This window comes from Penicillium chermesinum (assembly GCF_028974085.1).
Source record: "Penicillium chermesinum strain IBT 19713 chromosome Unknown utg000006l:1.0-2335141.0:1.0-2336784.0, whole genome shotgun sequence".
Lineage (NCBI taxonomy): Eukaryota > Fungi > Ascomycota > Eurotiomycetes > Eurotiales > Aspergillaceae > Penicillium > Penicillium chermesinum.
The window spans coordinates 1932076-1952801 of record NW_026695316.1 but is presented as its reverse complement, the minus strand read 5'-3'; the positions used below and the strand labels follow the sequence as shown (position 1 = coordinate 1952801).

The following is a 20726-nucleotide window of genomic DNA, read 5'->3' as shown; positions in this document are numbered from 1 at the left end:
GCATCACCAGCTATGGAATACTTTACCTGGGATTGAACGAGCCCACATCCAGGCTGACTGTCTCACTGGCATTCAGGCACTTCGAGCAGTCAATGTGCGCCTATACGATGCAAGAATGCACAACGTCCTTTACGGCAGAGAGAGTGGTGTATTGACTTTGCTTGATTTCCGAGAGTGCCGTGGTGATTGAAAGCAATTCGGTAATCCCCACCTACGAGATGCAGTCTATCTTTCGTTGTAGTCTTCTGCTGGGACGTCCGTCTGATGGCTAGTCCTGTGGTTAGGTTTGAGCTTATTGCTTCAATTACTGTATGGATTATGCTTTATCGTTCCAAACATTCTCTCCTTGTAGCTCTGTGCATTCTTACGGAGTTGTCGCGGACTCCAGCTGGGGCTGTACTATATAAGGCGTGCCTTGTCATACCTGCACCTTAATAGTCCTTTGGTCTAATCATCCCAGGTGCGATCCCTTGCAAAAATGTGAAGAAATTCCTGCTGACCACCGAAGACTGCAGAGATCCCTGCCTTCGTGTATTATTTACGGATGTAATCACGGTTCTTAGAAAAGTGTCCTTCTCGATGGAAAGGATACAAACTTTACCCACTCGGCGACGTCCCGCATGGCAGAGTAGAGGCTTCTGTGATGTTTTATGAATCGGATAGCGCCTCGCATATGATAGGTCTATTCAATCGTGCTCTGCTGGCTATCTCAAGCAGGCAATGGAACATCATCAGAAGGAACAGAGCGTCTCGATCATTTCGGGTCGGAGAAGACCGAGGAATTTGACCGTGATGAGCTCAAGGCATCAATTGCCGTAGTTACTCGGAAGGATCGCTAAGCTCGGGGTAGGAATAGATCTTGAATAGGAGTAAATCATCCGGTATCTTAATGCGCCAAATCCACCACAAGCCGTAAAACACACGAAAACGGGCCAAATGTACAATTATTAGAGCTACGCGTTAGACCATCTAGCTCTTCTGTTCATCCACAAACTTCAGAGCTTCCTCCCGCGACACCACATCAATCGTACTAGCCTTCTGGCGAAAGCTCACACCGTAACATTTCTCAGCAACGTGCAGCATCTCCGGCCGGAAGGTAGTGCAAATAAACTGCCCATTAGTTGAGTCGGAAATGGACTGCAGCATTTGGGCCACCGCAGTACGGTACTGGGCGTCGAGATTGGCGTCGATCTCGTCGAACAGGTAAAAAGGAGCAGGGTCACAGGCTTGGATGGCGAAGACGAGAGCCAGGGCACACAAACCTGGGAAGAATTAGCATTATAGCCCGAGGTATTATCACTGATCGGGGTGACTTACTCTTCTGCCCACCACTCAATTGCTGAATACGTTGCTGGTCGTCATGCTTGCTATTGAAGCTCACGCTGATACCGACACCCACGTAGTTCTCGACACTCTGACGCGCCTCTTCGTCCTCGGAATCTAGTTCGTCATCGCCGCGAGTTGCACGATCCGTCTTGCGCTGGATAATGAGACGGCCGCGGCCAGCAGGCACCAACTTCTCGAAAACATTCGCAAATTCCCGGGAGACCTGCTTGAAAGTCCGCTCGATAGCTTCGTCCTTGCGCTGATCAAGGACAGAGATCAGGTCATCGATGGATTTTTGGGAGGCATCAAGTTCCTCCCGGCGGGTAGTCAAGGTCTCGCGTTGCTTGGTGAAGCTGTTATACTGCTCAAATGCCTTCTTATTGACATGGGAGTATTTCTTCAGAGCCTCATTGGTCTTATGAAGCTTCTTGACCACAGTATTCGAATCCGTGTTCTTGTATTTGGTGAACGCTTCATCTGGGAGGACACCGAGGTCACGGATGTTGGAAGCACACTCAGCTGCCTGCTTTGACAGAGCTGCCTTCTTCTGCATGCTCTTTTCCATTCGTCGCTGGTATTTCTCGATGGAACGGGCGAGCTCCTCGAGTTCACGGCGAGTCTCGGCATTCCGCTGCTGAAGCTCGATGACGCGAGCATTTGCTTCTTCAATTGAGGTGTCGACCTGCTTGAGGCGGCCGTTGAGTTTCTCAAGGGCTTTACTCAAGCGATTCTGCTCGCGTTGAGTCTCCTTCAGGCTGCCCTGCACCTCTTCCTCGGCCATGTCCACATCTCTGTTGAGAAGCTGGTCCAAGCGTGGGTTGAGGTTCTCCCGCAGTTCGACTTCCAGCACCGACTTCCTGGCTTCCAACTCGCTGCGCTGAGTTGAGATTTCTTGGTACTGTCGTCGCAAGTCTTGGACGGTGCCGCTAAGTGTCTCGAGAGTGGCTTCTTCCTCATTTGTGAGCGCCTTTTGGAATGGAGATGACAATTCACCTTGGAAAGCGTTTACTTGATCCTCGAGGGCGGCAAGGTTAGCTTGGACATTACGGAGAGCCCGCCGTTTGGCATCGAGGTTGTCAGTCTTATTTTGCAAGAGTTCACGCTTGTTTCGGAGTTCTTGCCGAAGAGGCCCGCTGCTATTCTGCACTTGGTGTCGTTGCTGTTCGATCTTCTGCAGTTCACCAACGGCTTTCGTAATAAGCTGATCAAGCTTCTCAAGTTCCTTCCGGATCTCTATACCACGGTTACGCTTCATTTCGTATTCATCCCTCCACTTGCCGACGACCTTGACAGCATCGAGGCGGGATTGACGGGTGTCGTGGAAACCACCAGTGAGCGCACCACGCTTGTCGGATCGATCTCCCTCTGGTGTAATGGCGTTCACGCCGTGGCTGCGGGCGTATTGTGATGCCACCTGTAAATTGGGGCAGATGATTGTTTTTCCAAACACATGTTGAAATGCTCGTTCATATGCAGGGTCATACTGGAGCTTGTCAATCATGGGAATGGTGTCACTGGCACGAGGAAGGTTTGCAGGCTTTGAGCGTAGGCGGTTCAGAGGCATGAAAGTCACGCGGCCTGCTTTCTCCTTCTGCAGAATTTCCAAAACGGTAGTCGCAGTCTCATCGGTATCAACGACGTAATGAAACAGACTTTGGCCTGCGGTGACCTCCACGGCGGTTCGATATCTGTCGCTGACATCGAAAAGCTCTGCTAGAGTACCGTAGACACCTTCCAGATTGTGCTGGCGCTTGATCCGGCGAACAGCAGCAATACCTCGGCTGGTGTTGTGATCCATCATATGTGACAGACTGCGCTCAGCGCGGTCCATCTCCTGCGATGCAGTGAAAAGAACAGAGTCCAGCTTTGCTTCTTCTCTCCAGAGCTCTTTACGTTGATCCATTAGTCGCTCTCGCTCATCTTTCGCGGCCTGGACTTCTTGCTCAACCGATTGAATCGTGTCTCCCCGACCATCGATCTGTTTTCGTAACCTTTCTATTTCGGGTTCAAGCTCAGCAATATCGGACTCCAGCTCCTTGATGTCTTCATTGGTTTGCGCAACGACGCCTTGGACAGTCTCCAGCGATCGATTGGTTTCTTGGATTTCCATCTGCAACCACTTGTCTCGCTCCGACTTGTTCTTGAAGCGTGAGTTACGGCCCTGTTTGGCATATAGTCGTTGACGAGAGGTTTCTGCCTCAGTGAGCTTGGCCTTAATGCCATCTTCTTGGTCTTTAGAAGCATTGAATGAAGGAAGGAGCTCTTGAAGTTCAGCCTCCCGCTCCGCGATAGCCGACTTTACGGCGTTAAGATCATTATCGTGGCGCAACTTGAGAGCCTGTGCCGCAGCCTGGTTATCAGCAAGAGATTTAGCCTGGAGTTCGATCTGGGCGAGAGCCTTGGAGGCCTCGCGGCGCTCTTCTTCCATCTGAGCCTTGTCAACTTTGAGAAATTCAATCTCCTGACGGCAGTCGGAGATCTCAGCATCGATCTGAGCCATTGCCTTTTCGCCTTCGATGAATTGCTCTCGGTTGCTGTCCGCATCCTCCACCCCATTTTGACGTTGCTCTTCTAGATTCTCCAATACGTTTGAGATCTCGTGCTGCTCGCGAGAGTAAATTGTGTACTCGAGGCATCGACGTTCCTTATCCTTCTCTTGATAATTGCGAAGCTCATCCTTCTCCTCTTCCAGTTCAGCCAGTCGCTCGTTGATGTAGTCGAGCAGTTCGTCGATCTTAGTGCGCTTGCTGTTCGTCTCATTCATGATTTTCAGTGACTCCGAACGACGGGCCTCGTACACCTGAGTACCGGCGACTTCTTTGAGAAGGACCAGCCGTTCCGAGTCCTTCATGTTTGTCAATGCAGTGACACGACCTTGGGGGACAATGTAGTATGGGTTCGAGCGGGAAAAGCCAGCGGACTCGAGGAGGTTCATAACATCGTTCTTGGTAGCATTCTTCCGGTCCAGAGTATACTCGTCTTTCTTTGTACCAATGGTACGACGGAGAACCACTTCAGGCTTTCCAGTAGGGAATCTATCGTCCGAATTGTCGAAGATAATTTCCACGTAGGCCGACATTACAGCGGAACCTGATCCTTCCTGCAAGCTGTTAGCTTTGGCGAGCATCATCCATGTCAGTATGGCATACATGGAGAAGGGCCTGCCGCTCCTCACGGCCAAGATGGGTGTACGCATCGCTCAGGACGAAACGGATAGCGGCGAAGAAGTTACTTTTGCCAGAACCATTGCGGCCAACAATAACATTGTGTTTAGGGGAGAATGGCTCAATGACCGTCTGGTCCTTGTAGCTGCAATCCAATTAATCAGCTTCATTATATTATCCGGAAATTGCGACAAAGGAAATATCAGCCCATACCTCTTGAAGCCCTGGATGATGATCTGCTTGACATACATCTTGGGTAACGCGTGACGCGGTACTTAGTCGAAATCACGCATTACGCGCCCAGAGGTAAATGGAAAGAGATAGTCAGTCCAGGCAGACTTGTGGGAGTGACACCGTTGAGTTTGCACGTCGAAATCCCGAGTCAAAGCTTAGGCCGGAGGGTTCGCGATGGGCAGGAAACTTAACGCGACGAGCGAAAACCGCGCGTGTTTGGGCGCGGGGTTTTGCCGGGCGGTGAACTCGGCTTCCACAGAAAAAAAAAAGTATTGGTCTTCCAACAAGGTCCTTTGAATTTTGACATTATTTTCTGCTCTAGCTTTGTGAGCAAGAAGAGAAAATGAGCTCCGCTGAACCCTCTGGCCAGCCTGGTCTCGCTGATGGCTTAGCGCCAACCCATACCTACATCCCCAACGAGGGTTATGCCAATCCTGATAAGCCGGATTCCACCGCGGGGCAAGAACCCACCGAGGAAGAAGATGGGGAAGATGAAGACTACGACGATATTTTCGAAGAGGAATTGGATCAAGAGGATATTCTTTCTTCAAACCCGGCCGATCTCACCAAGGCATACAACCGCCAACGCAAGTTGAATGACCTCGCCTCCGATTCGAATATTCCCAAATGGACCTACCCGAAGACGAATACCCAGAAACCCTCCATCAACACCCACGCCTCGATCGACGACCAGGTGAAGTCTCTGACCCGCCATGCAAACAAAATCAAGCTCGATGACCAACAGTCTGGTCTATCTGTCAAGGGTGGAGGCGGAGGAGATCGTGCAGACCGTGCAACATCGGAACAAGTACTTGATCCTCGCACCCGAATGCTTCTCCTGCAGATGATCAACCGAGGCCTCGTCTCTGAGATCCACGGCTGTCTATCAACGGGTAAGGAAGCCAATGTGTACCATGCGATCTCATTCCCGGAAGATGACGAGGCCGCTGCTGCCCAGCACCGAGCCATCAAGGTCTACAAGACCAGCATTTTGGTGTTCAAGGACCGAGATAAGTACGTGACCGGTGAATTTCGTTTTCGCCAAGGATACAGCAAGAGTAACAACCGCGCAATGGTGAAACTCTGGGCCGAGAAAGAAATGCGTAATTTGCGCCGAATCCACTCTGCTGGTATCCCCTGCCCCGAACCAATCTACCTTCGTTTGCACGTTCTCGTGATGGGCTTCCTGGGGAGCTCGAAAGGACTCCCGGCGCCACGATTGAAGGATGTTGAGTTTGATATAGCTGATCCCGAGCTGCGCTACCGGTCTCTCTATATTGAGTTGCTGGGCTACATGCGCGTAATGTATCAGGTCTGTCGCCTTGTGCACGCGGATCTGAGTGAATACAATATTCTATATCACAAGGAACGTCTGTACATTATTGATGTCAGTCAAAGTGTTGAGCACGACCACCCTCGCAGTTTGGAGTTCCTTCGTATGGACATCAAGAATGTGAGTGACTTCTTCCGCCGCAAGGGCGTGGTGACTCTATCTGAACAAACTGTGTTCCGTTTCATTACGTCGCCAGAAGGACCCTCGGACATCGAGGGGCAAAGCAAGGAGATGGCTGAAGCTATTGAAAGACTACTCGTCGCTCGCGAAGAAGGTGACGCTGAGGAGGCCGGAGATGTTGATACAGCAGTCTTCCGACAGCAATATATTCCTCAGACACTAGAGCAAGTGTACGACGTTGAGCGAGATGCTGAGCGGATCCGTGATGGCACAGGCGATAGTCTTGTTTACAGTGATCTGCTGGCCGATACCAAGGCGAAAACCGCCCACGACGATGAGGAGTCAGGATCTGATGCCAGCGGCGGCGTATCGGTGTCTGGTGAAGAATCAGGCGGCGAAGAGGAAAAGGATCCTTTTGCCCCGAAGCAGCCTCGCGGCAAGCGCTTCGAGGACAAGGACGCTAAGCGTGATCACAAGCAGAAGGTCAAGGAGGAGAAGCGCGAGCAGCGTGCGAACAAGATGCCAAAGCATCTGAAGAAAAAGCTTGTCTCTTCGTCCTCCAAGAAGAAGAAATAAGCGTATTCCTTTCGTTTCAGAGTTCTGCTTATGCAGGCTTGACCGCATGCTCTTATGTTCTCTCGCTTCCATTCTTAGGAACGGGCTTTACCATGATTTGATGATAGATGCATATAGTTGGAGCATTTGGATATTTTTGATACCTGGACATAGACTCTAAGGAACCGGTCACAAAAGTTATTTCGCGAAAATATGACGCATCGCATTTGGGGGGTATTCGGCTACAATTGATTATGAAGAGCTCGGCATAAAAGGTTCCGGCTAGAAAACAATGTCGTATAGAAAATTCTCCGTAGCCTTCAGAGCTCTCTTTGAAAATCATCCCTTCACGTCGCTTTCAACCCGAGAATAGCGAATGTGCTCACATCCCTGGCAGACACCAAGCAGTGTGCATCAGACAGCAGTCCGTTTCAATGGCTGAGGCTCCAAGGCCGGACGGGAGGTCGGAAAGATTTGGCTTTCATCATCAGGCAAACGCGGATAGGTCTGACGCGGAAATTGATAAAGAGGAAAGAAGAAAGAGGAAAAGGAAAAAAAAATGAAAATAAGATTGGCGGAGCTAAAAAGCCAATGACGCAATTGGGAGTTCGTAACAGCATTGGAGTCATTGTGGGTTCGTATGGAGTGGTCATTTACAACGTTAGCCTCGGGCGACGATCCGCTCATATGCGTCGCGAATGAGATCATGAGGTAGATCAGGGATAGTTTCAGGTTCGGCACCTTCATCAGCCCCGAGGGTGTCTTCGGCCACAGCACCAATTGGCTGAGCATCTCCTTGCTGTTGAGTGTCGGGAAGGGTGCCGCCGGAAAGACGCTTGAAGCGAACACGCATGGGAGCGCGGCTGATAGAAGGCCAAAGGTCGGAGGGGAGGAAGTCACCATACTCTACGCGGAACGATTCTCGGGCAACAACGTCTTCGTCATAGAGGTGGTCCAGCTTGTGCTTTGCGTCGCGGAGGACTTTCTCCATCTTCTTACGAGTCTGGGCCCGGCGGGCGGCCTCGAGGATCATGTTGTCATAAGAATTGAGAAACTCTTCGTACATGACGTGAAGGTCAGTGAGCTGGGCCAGTCCAGAGTTGAGATTGCTAATTTCTTCTCTCCACGTGGCAATGAATTTGAGGGACTGGAGCCCATATTGAGGAAGGCGGTCGTTGACTCCTATCATGTCCGCTTTGATTTGACCAGCATGCTTCCAGAGTGACTTGAGCATATCATGCTGCAGATCCATATTTTGAGCGATCTGTTCCATCTCGGTGATCCGGTCCTGGATCTCCACAACTACATCTTCAGCTTCAAAGGCATCCTTGATTAGTACAAGGACCATTTCACGGTATTCCTCGTTTGACATTGGCTGTAATGGAGCATTCAGATTGGCATTGATCTCCTGGCCAATGTTAGACATGCCTTCGCCGGCTGGGACCTCGGGCATGTCCCCGGTAATAGAACGAGCAGCCTCGCCGCCACCCTCAGTGTGCTTCACAGCCTTTACACAGCGGTCAAAATGATGCACGAGCGAAGACAATAGTTCTGCCATGTCTTTCGCATGGGATTCAAGGGAGCGGAACATTGCCACCACAGGTTTGGCGACTGCCAGTTCCGGCTCCGGATCTTCATCAGACGAAGTTTCAAGTTCGGGAGAGGATGATGTTTGCTGGATGGACGACATCCAATGGCGCAGTTTATGGTGAATGGAACCAATGTCGGCATCGAACACACCATTAGAGGCATCTAATTCAGCTTGAATGGCGGTTACACGGTCGATAGAGCTCTTCAAGGAGGTGTGCAGTCCCTCCAGGCCCATTTCATCCACGAAATCGTGGAGCGTCTTCGGATCTTCGTCATCTGGCCGGAAAGCAGAGTGAACTGTGGTATCGCGAAGAGCGTCTAAGGCCTGGCTAAGCCGGTCATCGGCCGCATCCAGATTGTTAAGGGCATCGGAGAACGCTTCGCGGCCAGCGCGTACAATTTCTTCAGACCAGGCACGGGTCTTGCGAAGAAGCTCGAGCTGGTCTTGGAGGGTGCGTCGCGCAAAGGCAATCCTCGATTTCAGGGCAGCGCACTCGAGGACCTTTTTCCCAGCAGCTGTGACGATCTCGTTGGCCTGCCAAACATGGTTAATGGAGGAAAGCGACCGCTTAGCCGCCAGAAGATGGGAAATTAAAACTTCAAGCGAGGGCATCGGTTCGGAATCAGAAGGGCGAGGGGACTGGGGCTGGCTTGTCGCGCCCGCCGATGAGTGAGAGGATTGCATGTCGGCGACTAAGCCGTCACTACGCCAACGGAAACACACTATGCGCACACCCGACCTTCCTCCTTAGCTCTGCCCGAGTATTGTGACTATCACTTGTTGCTGTGTTTGACAACAGCTGAACGGAATGGTGCAGTGGGTATATTCTGTGCATATTTGCGAACGTTAGAAGCAGTCCACGGTACTTTGTTCTCTCCCCAGATGTGCTACCCGAGGTGGATTCTAACAGCGGGAGGGGCATGCAACGTCGATCCGAACTAAATCACCAGGCCCTCATCAAATCCCAAAGGTCAACGCCCAAGTGGAGCTTCGGGTTGGAAAGGAGTGGAGCCCGATGACTGCAGAAAAGAGCCTGCTTACCTGATCAATAACTCCGTGTCCGCGGGTTGAGTTAGGTATGAGAGCCGGAAGCAGCCCGTGTTCGCGGAGGCGAAATGGCGCGTCGGGATGGTTGATGGTGAAATGAGCGGCCGAAGCAGTGCACAGGCTCACAAGGGAAAAAGGAGGGCCCTGGCTACATTGAGAAGAGAGCCCGGCCGAGAGGAATTGAGAGTGGCGGTCTGCTGGACCTTCAACAGATCACATCACCCGAGTAGCCAAATGGGCAAAGATAGCAGAAAGTTGATGCCATCAAGAGTGGAGATGGCGCCATCACGTGGGTCCGCTACGGCACGCCATCGCCACAAGAGGACTAGCGTTATCGCAATTCTCATTATGCAATCTCTCACCGCCCGCCATGGAGTGGCTTGCGTGATTGTCGACATTTCGTTCTCATTTGAGAGACTACGGATCGAGTCGACGCCTCCGATTGTGCCATCCTACAGTTTCCCCCCTATCTTATTCCAGTCGTTTATATAGGACTGGGCTCTGTTCTGTCTTCTCACCCTTACTTGCCACCCATCCCTATCCTGAACTTTGAGACGGTACAAGGGGACTCGTGACTGTGAATAGCCCAGGCCCCCACCTCGGGACCTTGGTGGACCGCACTTTTCCCTTTATTAAGCCTCTCTACTCAGTCAACGGGCTTTGCACTGGAAGCAGACTCCAAAATGTCGGCTGTCCATGAGCTGGTCAATCCCACACCGAAGGAAGCAAACCCTGTCGGTGAACCCGCGTCAGACCCCTCGACTCCTCACCAGACCGATACTTCAGAAAATCTAGCCGAAATGGCGAAGAAAAAGGTCGCCCCTTTTCTCATAAAACATCAGCCACGGCAGTATGCTCCGCTGACATCGGACGATGGAACATTGACTATTCCGCGCTCTGTCAACTCCGGATACTGTTATCGCCACAAACCCGACTCGAAATGCTCACGACAAGCCGATGAACAGTCCATGCGCCAATTACAACAACAACTGGAGACCCTTCCCCAGGATGACCAACAGGGCATTTCCCATGTGTGGTCTCTCTTTTCGGCTGCTCCAGCGAAGCAACGCAAACTAATGCTGCAAGGGGTGCTAGCTCAATGCTGCTTCCCCCAGCTTTCGTTCATCTCAGCTAGCGTGCGCGAACTTATCCGGATCGACTTCCTCAGCGCCCTCCCCCCCCGAACTCTCCTTCAAAATTTTACGCTATCTCGACACGGCTTCTTTGTGCCGCGCTGCACAGGTCTCCCCTCGCTGGAGGGCTCTGGCCGATGACGACGTGGTGTGGCATCGTATGTGCGAGCAGCACATCCGTCGCAAGTGTAACAAGTGTGGTTGGGGTCTTCCCCTGTTAGACCCGAAAGCGTCTCCGAGAAGCCAAGCGGGAGATCGAGCTACGTGCATCCAACTGGGGAAATCATGCGCCGGCAGAGCCTGCCGATGGGGCCCCGAATGGGACATGTTCTGTTGTTGAGCTCCCGACCCCTGGTCATAAGCGCAAGATATCTCTTCAAGAACAAGATGAGAGTTGCGATATGATCAAGCGACACTGTAAATCTCCGGCCTACCGATCGGAGCGACCCGAGACCGACGAAGACTACTACAAGACACGCTATCGCCCATGGAAAGACGTCTATCGCGATCGATTCATCGTTGGTTTGAACTGGAAGCATCGCCGTTGCACACAAAAAATCTTCCGTGGCCACACCGATAGCGTGATGTGCCTTCAATTCGAAGATAACATCTTGATGACCGGTTCATACGACGCGACTGTCAAGATCTGGGACATGGAAACTGGCGAGGAGCTACGTACTCTGAAAGGCCATAGTGCTGGTGTGCGCTGTCTCCAATTCGACGATACGAAATTGATCACTGGTAGCCTGGATCGCAGCGTTAGAGTTTGGAATTGGCGGACTGGAGAGTGTATCTCTAGATACAACGGACATTCTGAGGCTGTCATCGCGCTCCATTTCGATTCCACTCTCCTGGCATCCGCTTCGGTGGACCGGACCGTGAAAATTTGGAATTTCAAGGACAAGTCCACTTTTGTGCTTCCTCACCCAGGAGGCGTAAACAGTGTGAAAATTGATATCTCATCTCGCACTGCCTTAACCGCGTGTGACGATGGAGCGGCTCGTCTATGGGATCTTGACACTAAGACCTGCATCCAAGTATTCCACAACCACATTGGCGCTGTCCAGCAAGCCATTCCGCTCCCCCGCGAAATCGAACTCGAAAACCACTTCGAGGAGTGTGAAAATGACCACAACAGCACTTCCTCTCAGAATGGGGATGTTCCACCAAATATCATTTCTCCAGTCCTACAGTACAAGCCACTCTCCTCGCAAACCCCCCTCATTTAATGCTTCTTTCGATCAAGATGCCGACCGCATGGAGCCTCCCCGATTCATCATCACTAGCGGCGTTGACGCCACCATTCGACTCTGGGAGACCAACACTGGCAGATGCCTCCGTACCTTCTTTGGTCACTTGGAAGGCATCTGGGCTCTTTCCGCAGATACCCTCCGGATTGCCTCCGGCGGACTGGACCGCATGGTCAAGATTTGGGATCCTCGTATCCCCACTTGCCAGGACACTTATGAAGGCCATTCCGCAGCTGTTAACTGCATTGGCCTGAGCGACAGTCGTTTCATTACTGGCGGTGATGACTACCAGGTCCGCATGTACGATTTCCGAGCCTCATGACCTCTTTCATCGCACCTGGCTTTTGCCAGCTACCTCTCCTGCCCTTCGTCCCCCAGGCGCAGTTATCGATCTTTTCACATGTGCATCCGCACACCTTCGGCATACCGAATCCAATGATACCCAGGCGCATTCAAATTTTCATTATCGCATTGTACAATTCAGAGGGAACATAGTTGGAAATAGCTTTTCAGTTTCGGTCTCAGCTTGGAATGGGATGTCAAGGCGCTAAACTCAGTTCGTCTTTATGGTGGCGGCAAAAACCCGTATAATGAATAAAAATATATCAATTTCTTCAACTTTCCTTTTCCTACTAGTAAGAAACTGATGATAGTTAACCACGAGTAGTATAGTGCCAGGGTGCTTCAACATTCGAGTGCTCGACTTAAGGTACATTAATGGGTCGCTGCTTATTTATATGATTACATTCAAGGTGAGCCAGCTACTGTCTATGCAGCCTGACAGATGCCCTAAAACTCTCCAAGTCACCTTAGACTATAATGGGGCCACGCAACATGTTCACTCCATTGATGCTATGATATAATGGGTAGAAGAGAAGACTCGCACATGACTCCCATGTCAGATATAATGCGATACAGTGCTGAATCCCAAGTTCGAGGTTGCCTTTCGGAGGTTAAACTCCAAGTCAAAGTGTGCTTTAGCTCCGAGTGTTGCTGACGAAGACTCGTCAAAGAACCGCCGATGATCTTCACATCCGATAAGGTGGGCAAATTATGACGTTCACCTAGTCCTGGTCACTGAGTAGGTCTGAATAAGCGAGGCATGCGAGCTCCTCCCTAGCTAAACAAACAAGAATTTATCAAGGCGACCTCATTAGCCAGACCTACGTCTCACGATTGAAGGTAATATGAAGGGAACAGAGCTAACATTATCCTCAAACCAAAGGTCCAACCCCTGACCAAAATATGCGCATGGGCATTATGGAGGACTGGCATGGGATTTAACCGTATGCCCACCGGCTTGAAAGTTATGATGATTAACTTCTCATGCGAATCATGAGCTTGGGGTTCGCAAATATGCAACTTGGGCTCCACGGAGGGCGAAAGCTCTTGTCGGTGTTGCGTCCTAGGTTGTATTCTGATGCTGCATGGAAATAGGACAAAGACTGTGTGAAGAGACTATGATGGCCAGAGCTCTCTGGGTCCCTATAACGCAGAAAAGCACGAAATTCCGAGAGCAAACTCTGTGTAGTAGGATATAGAGGGTCGAAAGTCGGGGCTAACTTCTGGAGTATTTGTTCTTAAAATATTTCCTACACAACCATCTTTAGGGCAGCTTTTGCCAAACAAAGATGCGCAATAGAAGTAGGAAAGGCGGGTCTAGGAATTCGCAGTGGATTGCGAAGACCTAGTGGGGCTGTATTCGGGTCAGTTATTATCTTGAAAACCAGAAGGGTACTGCGTAGAAGAGAGGGCAGTGAATAGAATATTCTGGTGAAGAACAACAAGATAAGGGCCACCTGACTCGTCCACATTCACTGATGCTCAGTCATTCACTTCGCCAACAGGCGCTCCCTTTCCTTAATTCCCTCCCCTCTTCTTCTTCCCAGTTCTCTTCTTCAAATACTGCTGCTATCCCACTTCATCTGCTTCCTTTCCCACCATTCTTACCTTGCCGTATCTTATCTCAGACCTGGTTGACCTTCCAGTTCTGGCTACACTCGATAGTCTGATACGCATCTGATAACTGCCATACTTTCACCACCGTCGCCTGCGTTGGAGAGATATTGCTCTTGCCTAGTGCAGCCCCAACTTTCTTTATCTTCTTCGATCGATAGCCCTCCATTATCTCGACGCTTGTCACAGCGCCCTCTACCCTCGATCACCACACCTCTTCCAGTTAAGTAGCCCCCCAACTGGCCATAAAATGACACCTGAATGCTAACATCCATGCCCAGCGACAGAGTTCTACCGTCTGTCTCCTGGATCACTTCACAAGTGATTCAGCCTGCTACTGATCCCTTCTTGTGGGGAACATCGACCTTATTCTTTCCGACCACGGCCTTGACCGATTGCGCCTGACTTGATAAAAACCCTAAAGCGGGTTCAAGCATCAGGAAACCAAAGGTCCCAGGATCACATCTCACTTCCTCCCATCTCCTTTCCTCCTCGGTAGGCAAACATACCAAGTCTCCCCTTCCCCAGACTACCTGACTAATACCCTGTATATAGTGACACCTCTCAAAATGCCTTACTCGCTGGAAACCCTGAACCGAGCCAAGGCGGCCTTCCCTCATCCACACCGCAAGGTGTTCACGGCCAAGGACGCCGAGGCCGTGCTGGGCCCCGTCTACGAGCTGCGCAAGCGCGGCGCCCAGCAGCGCGAGAACACCACCAGCACGTGGATTGACAATGACCACGATGAGGACTACGTCCCCGAGGAGGAGAAGCCCAAGCGGAAGCGGTCCGCAAGCCGCCCAAATCGATCGAGCCGTGCCCGGAAGCGTCGCCGCCAGGCATCCACGCGCAGCTCGCAGCCCAGCGGCGCGGCTGCCCAGTCGTCTGAGTCTCCTCAGACCAACCAAGCCTCATCCTCTGCCAATGGGGAGGGTGAGGAAACTGAGGAGAACGAGGACGATGGCCCAGATGCGTGGGATGTATACTGGGCGGCGACGGACGACTGGGCCAGTCCGACGGGTTACAACTTGCGGACCCGAAACCGACCCTCCTATGTCTACTGACCCTGTTGGGGAGGTAGATATAGTGAGGGAAGGTTAGTTTGTTTCTTTTTCTTTTTGTTTTGTTTCATTTGCGCTTTGCTTTCCTGTCTTTTTTGTTTTCTACTTTTGTTTTTCTGTTTTGTATTTAGTTTCAAAAAAGCCTCTTGGTCGTCATAATAGTTTGAAGCTGTAGGATGTAGAGTCAGTAAAGTGGTAATCTCCTTCTATTCCATGTAGGTGTAAATGTATATGTGCCTCTGCTTGTGATGCAAGTAGCCCTCACCCCTAATAGATCCGCTACTATAAAGGCAATATATTGATGAATTTATTCCACCTTACTTTCCCTTCAGATTATTCAACCCAATTTCTTACTTTCGAATAGAATGTGAAATTATTTACTCTCACAAGTGCGCGTTACTATAAGGGGAATCCAGGAAATATACTAAGATCCGTGTCACCCTGCCAAGCCAGTAGGTCACGTGGCAAGACCCTCTAACGCAGTAGATAGTCATTAGGACAATATCAATAGAACACGCTTACTTTACCCTAGCTACGGCTACAATCCGTCCCACATATTATGACCTCTAACATGCTTAAGAAATATATAAGATTGATGTACAGACAGTTGAAAACCAAGTTTATACTAAATCACAGATACACGTAATAAATCTCATGGTATGTGTCACGGGCCAGGGCCCGGTGTTGATCACGCAGGGCACCTGACCTTGGCATACTAGTAACGGGGAACTGGCGCATTAAACTCCTTTCCTTAAGTTTATCGAACACAGTTCGTGGCCTAGTACAGATTAACTCAATTCTTGCTTTAGCCCTTCATAGTATGGTACCTTCAGTTTTTCTGGTTGCCGCAAAGTTCCTCAAGCACTTAATGAGCTCATTTAGAAAGCATTTTATTGATTTTGTCTATGAATGAACAAATAATTATATCACGCATTTCTATGCCTGACACTAGGATGAATGCGGGATAGCGGCTAAACAAGGTAGTACATATTGAACGGGTGCACGGCACTTTGATCCAAATGGATTTTAGGAAATGGCAATTGATTGCACAACCCCGGGTTGATCTAACTAAGCTCCAATTTATGCAAATACCATGGTATGCCAAGATTCGGGTTTACTTATACCCGTCCCCAGGCGGAGAACTATTGGCTACAACTTCAATCTTTTGGAAAAAACAACATCAATTCGTTACTCTTACATTGACCCTTTACCTAGGTATGTACACCACTGGGCCACCAACTCTGTTTACTCGGCAGGCGAACCACCAGCAGCCTCGTTCTCTTGCTCGTCCAGAGAGAAGGGCAGGCGGGGCGGGTACCCCTCAAGCCTCCAATCTGGGCCGACGCCAGCGAAGTCATCCTCGTCGAGCCCCGACCAATCGAGACTCTCGCTGGCAACAGAAGCGCTAGCTTCAGGATCCCCGCTTTCCAAAGGACCCGTGGGTTCAGCAGCAGTACCGTTGCTGGCGTCGCTCAGCAGGGGCCCCTCACCCTGCTGCTCAATGGTACCACTACCGGAGTCTGGGCCCATACCCCCCCATATCACCCTCACTCACAACTCCACTTCGAATGTTAGGCCATGGAGATCGCTGAGAGTGATCGTGAGGGCCAGGTCTAGTACCGCCCACGACTCGAACTCCTGGATACCCGGCCTGCATGTTGTCAGCATATCCTATCCTAGGCTCAATCCGTAGGGGGGGTTATTATCGGGCATGCCGTACCACGGGACCCAACAGGAATGCCTTCGGCCACAACCGCGCGGGAACCAGTGTGTATACTGGACCTCGCGGGCTGCGAGTCTGGGGAGCTTCCTCGCTGTGAGATAGGCATGACCTGCTCCGCATGAGCTGGACTCTTCGTGAGTCCAGTTGGATTGCCGCGGGCAGGCCCTTCTGCTGGCTGCTTTTCCCCCGGGGATTGCTTTCGGGGAAGACGCAGCACGCATGGCGCGAGTTCGCGTGACTTTGCGCCGCTTCGCTGGGGACTCACCTCCTCCAGCGTCGGCAGGGTTGTCTTGAGCTTGTTTAGCTTGTGGGGATCTGGTGGTGACCATGCTTCGCGGGGGGCCCTCGTCATTGGAGGCGGGGTGGACATCTGACGTCTGGGAGGTCTCGGGGTCGTCGGCGACAGTGCGAGTGGCTGTCACTGCCTTCTCTGAGAGCCGCGCCGATCGACGAGGGCCGTCAGGCAGAGAAGAGCCTCGGCGATAGCCAGAGGCTCTCTTCTTGCCCTTTTGGCGAGAAGATGAACTGCTGGAGGTAGTACGTCGCTTCTTTGGGGACTCACCTCCTCCAGCGTCGGCAGGGTTGTCTTGAGCTTGTTTAGCTCGTGGGGATCTGGTGGTGACCATGCTTCGCGGGGGGGCCCTCGTCATTGGAGGCGGGGTGGACATCTGACGTCTGGGAGGTCTCGGGGTCGTCGGCGACAGTGCGAGTGGCTGTCACTGCCTTCTCTGAGAGCCGCGCCGATCGACGAGGGCCGTCAGGCAGAGGAGAGCCTCGACGGTAGCCAGAGGCTCTCTTCTTGCCCTTTTGGCGAGAAGATGAACTGCCGGAGGTAGTACGGCGCTTCTTTGGAGGCATTGTGGATGGTCAGGCTTGGGGACGCGAGTGCAGGAGACTGGAAAACACGCGTTAAGAGTCTGGAAATCTGGGAGCGACAATGCAGGAGACTGAAAACGCGAGATCAGTAGTCCGAAAGCGCGAGGGCAAGAGTCTTAAAAGGTTGGAGTGACAAGGCAAGAGATTAGACACTGGGAACCGTGAGGGGTTGGGTCTGAAAGCGCGAGGGCAGAAGTCAAGAAAAGTGGGAGCGACGAGGCAGATCAAAAAGCAAGAAGGGCCTCGAGGTTATTATGCTACCTACACTAACGGAGTTCTTTGGTATGCCCAGATACACCAACATCCATTATAATTCTAGAGGGCTTGAAGTCTATATTGTTGATTACTTGCTATGATCTTTTATTCTGAGTGAGCTGATATAGAGGTAGAAGAGAGATGGTGACTACTGCATCTCACTCTCGTCATCTACCTATGCAGGGAAGCTTATTTTACAGCAGTCCAGATAACGTTATATTGTTATCGATAGACTAGGAGGGGATCCTGGGATTGATATCAGGTGTCAGGGCTATCCAATGGTTGTTCGACAGGCCCCAGGATTTATAGTTCTACGCAGAGGATCTACTTTTCACTCAGGTTCTAGTTGAGCAGGGCCCAACAAAAGCTCAACGGTCCCCAAAAAGATCATGACTGATTTTGGGGCTCGCTCAACTCCATCACCTGACCAGGCCCCAAGATCCAGCCTTATAACTAGTTAAGTAACAGGTTGGCAGCTATACTCAGACAGATGGCTTGCTGGATCCGCACGGCAAGATCCGACCCCATGGCCAAGCATTGCAAGACATTCGGTCATGAGCAGCAAAGCGTCTGTCTCTTGAACAGATGGCCTGTGAGTATAAGCTAAATTGGTTATCTGTGAATGTCAGTGCTCATATTCATCGACTGCGCGTAGAGTTGCTAAGCTTCTTCCTGTCGACCTTGTTTTCAGTACGTCGACATTAGCCATTTTCGTCAACTTGGATGGGACCGCGAGTCTCCAGCACCTTTATTTCCTTAGCCCTGGGTCTTCTAGAATGCGTGGGGCCTTGTAGATGGTATCGGGCCCTCGAATCTCTAAGAGAAGGGTGCTGCAGTGGTAACGGCTTCGTACTATAAGATACTAGGAGCGATAGGGGGTATCGAGGAATATAAAGATGATATTATATAGCACAAGATCCGAACAAATACATCGCTTTTATGCTCAGGCGTCAACCCGCAGACCAAACAGACGGAAAAATAAAAATTTAATCCAAGGCATCAGTGATACAGCCATGGCTAGCATCCTTGACGTTACGAGCATACTTGCCCAGAGTACCACGCATCGTCAAACCAGTCTCGGGCAGCTGACCAGCTTCCTTACGGGCCTCCCAGTCCTTTCTACGCTGCTCAAGCTCGGCCTCGGGAACATCAAGGTCCAGGAGAAGCTTGTCAGCATCGATGGTAATCACATCACCGTCCTCAACAAGACCGATAGGACCGCCGACAGCAGCCTCGGGCACGATGTGGCCGATCAGGAAACCGTGCGAACCACCCGAGAAACGGCCGTCGGTGATCAGGGCAACAGAGTTACCGAGACCGGCTCCCATCAGGGCAGACGAGGGCTTCAGCATCTCCGGCATACCAGGACCACCCTTGGGACCGCAGTAGCGGATCACAACGACTGTCTTGTCCTCCTTCTTGATCTCGTTGCGTTCCAGCGCAGCGACGAAGTCGTCCTCGGTATCGAACACGCGGGCATTACCAGTGAACACGGTGCCCTCCTTTCCGGTGATCTTGCCCACACTGCCACCGGGGGCGAGAGAGCCGCGCAGGATCTGGATGTGGCCCGTGCTCTTAATGGGGTCCGAGAAGGGCCGGATGACCTTCTGGTCGGCGTCGAAGTCGGGGAGCTTCTCCAAGTTCTTGGCGAGGGTCTCACCGGTGACAGTCATTCCAGAGCCGTCGATCAGGCCCTCGCGGAGGAGCAGCTTCAGAAGGGCGGGGGTTCCGCCGATCTCGTGCACGTCGGCCATGACGTACTTGCCCGAGGGCTTTAGGTCGGCCAGGAAGGGGATGCGGTCGGAGACGGCCTGGAAGTCGTCGATGGTGAGCTTGACGCCGACGGAGTCGGCGATGGCAATCAGGTGGAGGACGGCGTTGGTGGAGCCTCCGGTGATGTTGACGACAACCATGGCATTCTCGAAGGCCTGGCGAGTCATGATGTCGCGAGGGCGGATATCCTCAGCGAGCAGGCGCTTGATGGCGCCACCGGCGGCCAGACACTCGAGATACTTGGCCTGGGAATTGGCAGGGTTGGATGAAGAGCCGGGAAGAGTCATACCCATGGTCTCAATGGCAGTGGCCATGGTGTTAGCAGTGTACATACCACCACAAGCACCCTCACCAGGGCAAGCGTGGCGGATGACGTCGAATCGCTGGGGTTCAGTGATCTCCTTGGCGAGGAACTGGCCGTAGGCCTGGAAAGCAGACACAATGTCGATTTCGGCATTGTTCTGGGTCACAGCGCAACCGGGCTTAATGGAACCACCATAGACCATCAGACTGGGGCGGTTGACACGGCCCATAGCCATCACGACGCCTGGCATGTTCTTGTCGCAACCAGGGATGGAGATGTTGGCATCGTACCACTGTCCACCCATGACAGTCTCGATAGAGTCGGCAATCAGGTCACGGCTCTGCAGAGAGTAGCGCATACCGCTGGTACCCATACTGATAGCGTCACTGACACCGACAGTGTTGAACTGGAAACCGATCAAACCTTGATCCTGCACACCCTCACGGACCTTGTGGTTCAAATCCATCAAGTGCATATTGCAAGGGTTGCCATTGAACCAGACCGACGAAATTCCGACCTGGGCCTTGTTCATGTCCTCCTCCTTGAGACCCACGGCGTACAGCATGGCCTGCGACGCACCTTGGGAGATGGGCTGAGTAATGGTGCTAGAGACCTTATTGAGAACAACATCATTGTCTTTGTGAAAGCGAGGGAGGGTAGTGGAAAGCGCGCGACTGTAGGGAGGGGAATCGATTAATGACTGCATGCCAATCGCACGGGTGGGCTTTAGCTTACGCTGGGGCAGAAGGCCGGGAGAGACACCGGAGGGCAGCGGGGAGCCGCGCCCGTGTTTGGGACAGCATTGTGAGAGAGATTGGAGTGGAGAGGGCTCTAGAACCACCAGGATGTCTAGATGAGAAGAGAAAAGGTGAGGGGTGGAATGCCGGGGTCGCCAGAAATAAGAAAACGCAGAAGCTCAGCGAAGTCGGAGTTGGTGCGCCGCTCCCCGGCTCCACTTGTCTGCATCATCCAATCTGGGGCGCTCAATTGTCATCGCCTCTGATGACTCGATTCACAAGGCTGAG

The 20726-nt window shown here is 51.8% G+C and overlaps 8 protein-coding genes across 8 annotated transcripts; 4 read left to right on the top strand and 4 right to left on the bottom strand.

Moving 5' to 3' along the window:
- Positions 1 to 969: 969 nt before the first annotated feature.
- N7468_008551 (chromosome segregation protein SMC) lies at positions 970 to 4741 on the bottom strand (the record flags this gene model as incomplete). Its single annotated transcript, XM_058477847.1, has 4 exons — positions 970 to 1262; positions 1318 to 4426; positions 4476 to 4635; positions 4704 to 4741. The coding sequence occupies 4 exons, from the start codon at positions 4739 to 4741 to the stop codon at positions 970 to 972; spliced, it is 3600 nt and encodes a 1199-aa protein (XP_058328192.1).
- Positions 4742 to 5067: 326 nt separating this feature from the next.
- N7468_008550 (serine/threonine-protein kinase RIO1) lies at positions 5068 to 6753 on the top strand (the record flags this gene model as incomplete). Its single annotated transcript, XM_058477846.1, has 1 exon — positions 5068 to 6753. The coding sequence occupies one exon, from the start codon at positions 5068 to 5070 to the stop codon at positions 6751 to 6753; it is 1686 nt and encodes a 561-aa protein (XP_058328191.1).
- A 640-nt stretch (positions 6754 to 7393) lies between these two features.
- N7468_008549 (autophagy-related protein 17) lies at positions 7394 to 8935 on the bottom strand (the record flags this gene model as incomplete). The annotated part of the gene is made up of 1 exon (XM_058477845.1): positions 7394 to 8935. One exon carries the CDS (start codon positions 8933 to 8935, stop codon positions 7394 to 7396), a length of 1542 nt encoding a protein of 513 aa, XP_058328190.1.
- A 1118-nt stretch (positions 8936 to 10053) lies between these two features.
- On the top strand, positions 10054 to 11732 carry N7468_008548 (F-box/WD repeat-containing protein; the record flags this gene model as incomplete). Its single annotated transcript, XM_058477844.1, has 3 exons — positions 10054 to 10401; positions 10466 to 10651; positions 10725 to 11732. The coding sequence occupies 3 exons, from the start codon at positions 10054 to 10056 to the stop codon at positions 11730 to 11732; spliced, it is 1542 nt and encodes a 513-aa protein (XP_058328189.1).
- A 28-nt stretch (positions 11733 to 11760) lies between these two features.
- Positions 11761 to 12075, top strand: N7468_008547 (uncharacterized protein; the record flags this gene model as incomplete). Its single annotated transcript, XM_058477843.1, has 1 exon — positions 11761 to 12075. One exon carries the CDS (start codon positions 11761 to 11763, stop codon positions 12073 to 12075), a length of 315 nt encoding a protein of 104 aa, XP_058328188.1.
- Positions 12076 to 14278: 2203 nt separating this feature from the next.
- N7468_008546 (putative C6 finger domain protein) lies at positions 14279 to 14773 on the top strand (the record flags this gene model as incomplete). The annotated part of the gene is made up of 1 exon (XM_058477842.1): positions 14279 to 14773. One exon carries the CDS (start codon positions 14279 to 14281, stop codon positions 14771 to 14773), a length of 495 nt encoding a protein of 164 aa, XP_058328187.1.
- A 1242-nt stretch (positions 14774 to 16015) lies between these two features.
- On the bottom strand, positions 16016 to 17351 carry N7468_008545 (uncharacterized protein; the record flags this gene model as incomplete). The annotated part of the gene is made up of 4 exons (XM_058477841.1): positions 16016 to 16280; positions 16326 to 16421; positions 16491 to 17079; positions 17117 to 17351. The coding sequence occupies 4 exons, from the start codon at positions 17349 to 17351 to the stop codon at positions 16016 to 16018; spliced, it is 1185 nt and encodes a 394-aa protein (XP_058328186.1).
- A 1259-nt stretch (positions 17352 to 18610) lies between these two features.
- Positions 18611 to 20504, bottom strand: ilv3 (dihydroxy-acid dehydratase ILV3; the record flags this gene model as incomplete). Its single annotated transcript, XM_058477840.1, has 2 exons — positions 18611 to 20375; positions 20437 to 20504. The coding sequence occupies 2 exons, from the start codon at positions 20502 to 20504 to the stop codon at positions 18611 to 18613; spliced, it is 1833 nt and encodes a 610-aa protein (XP_058328185.1).
- Positions 20505 to 20726: the final 222 nt, after the last annotated feature.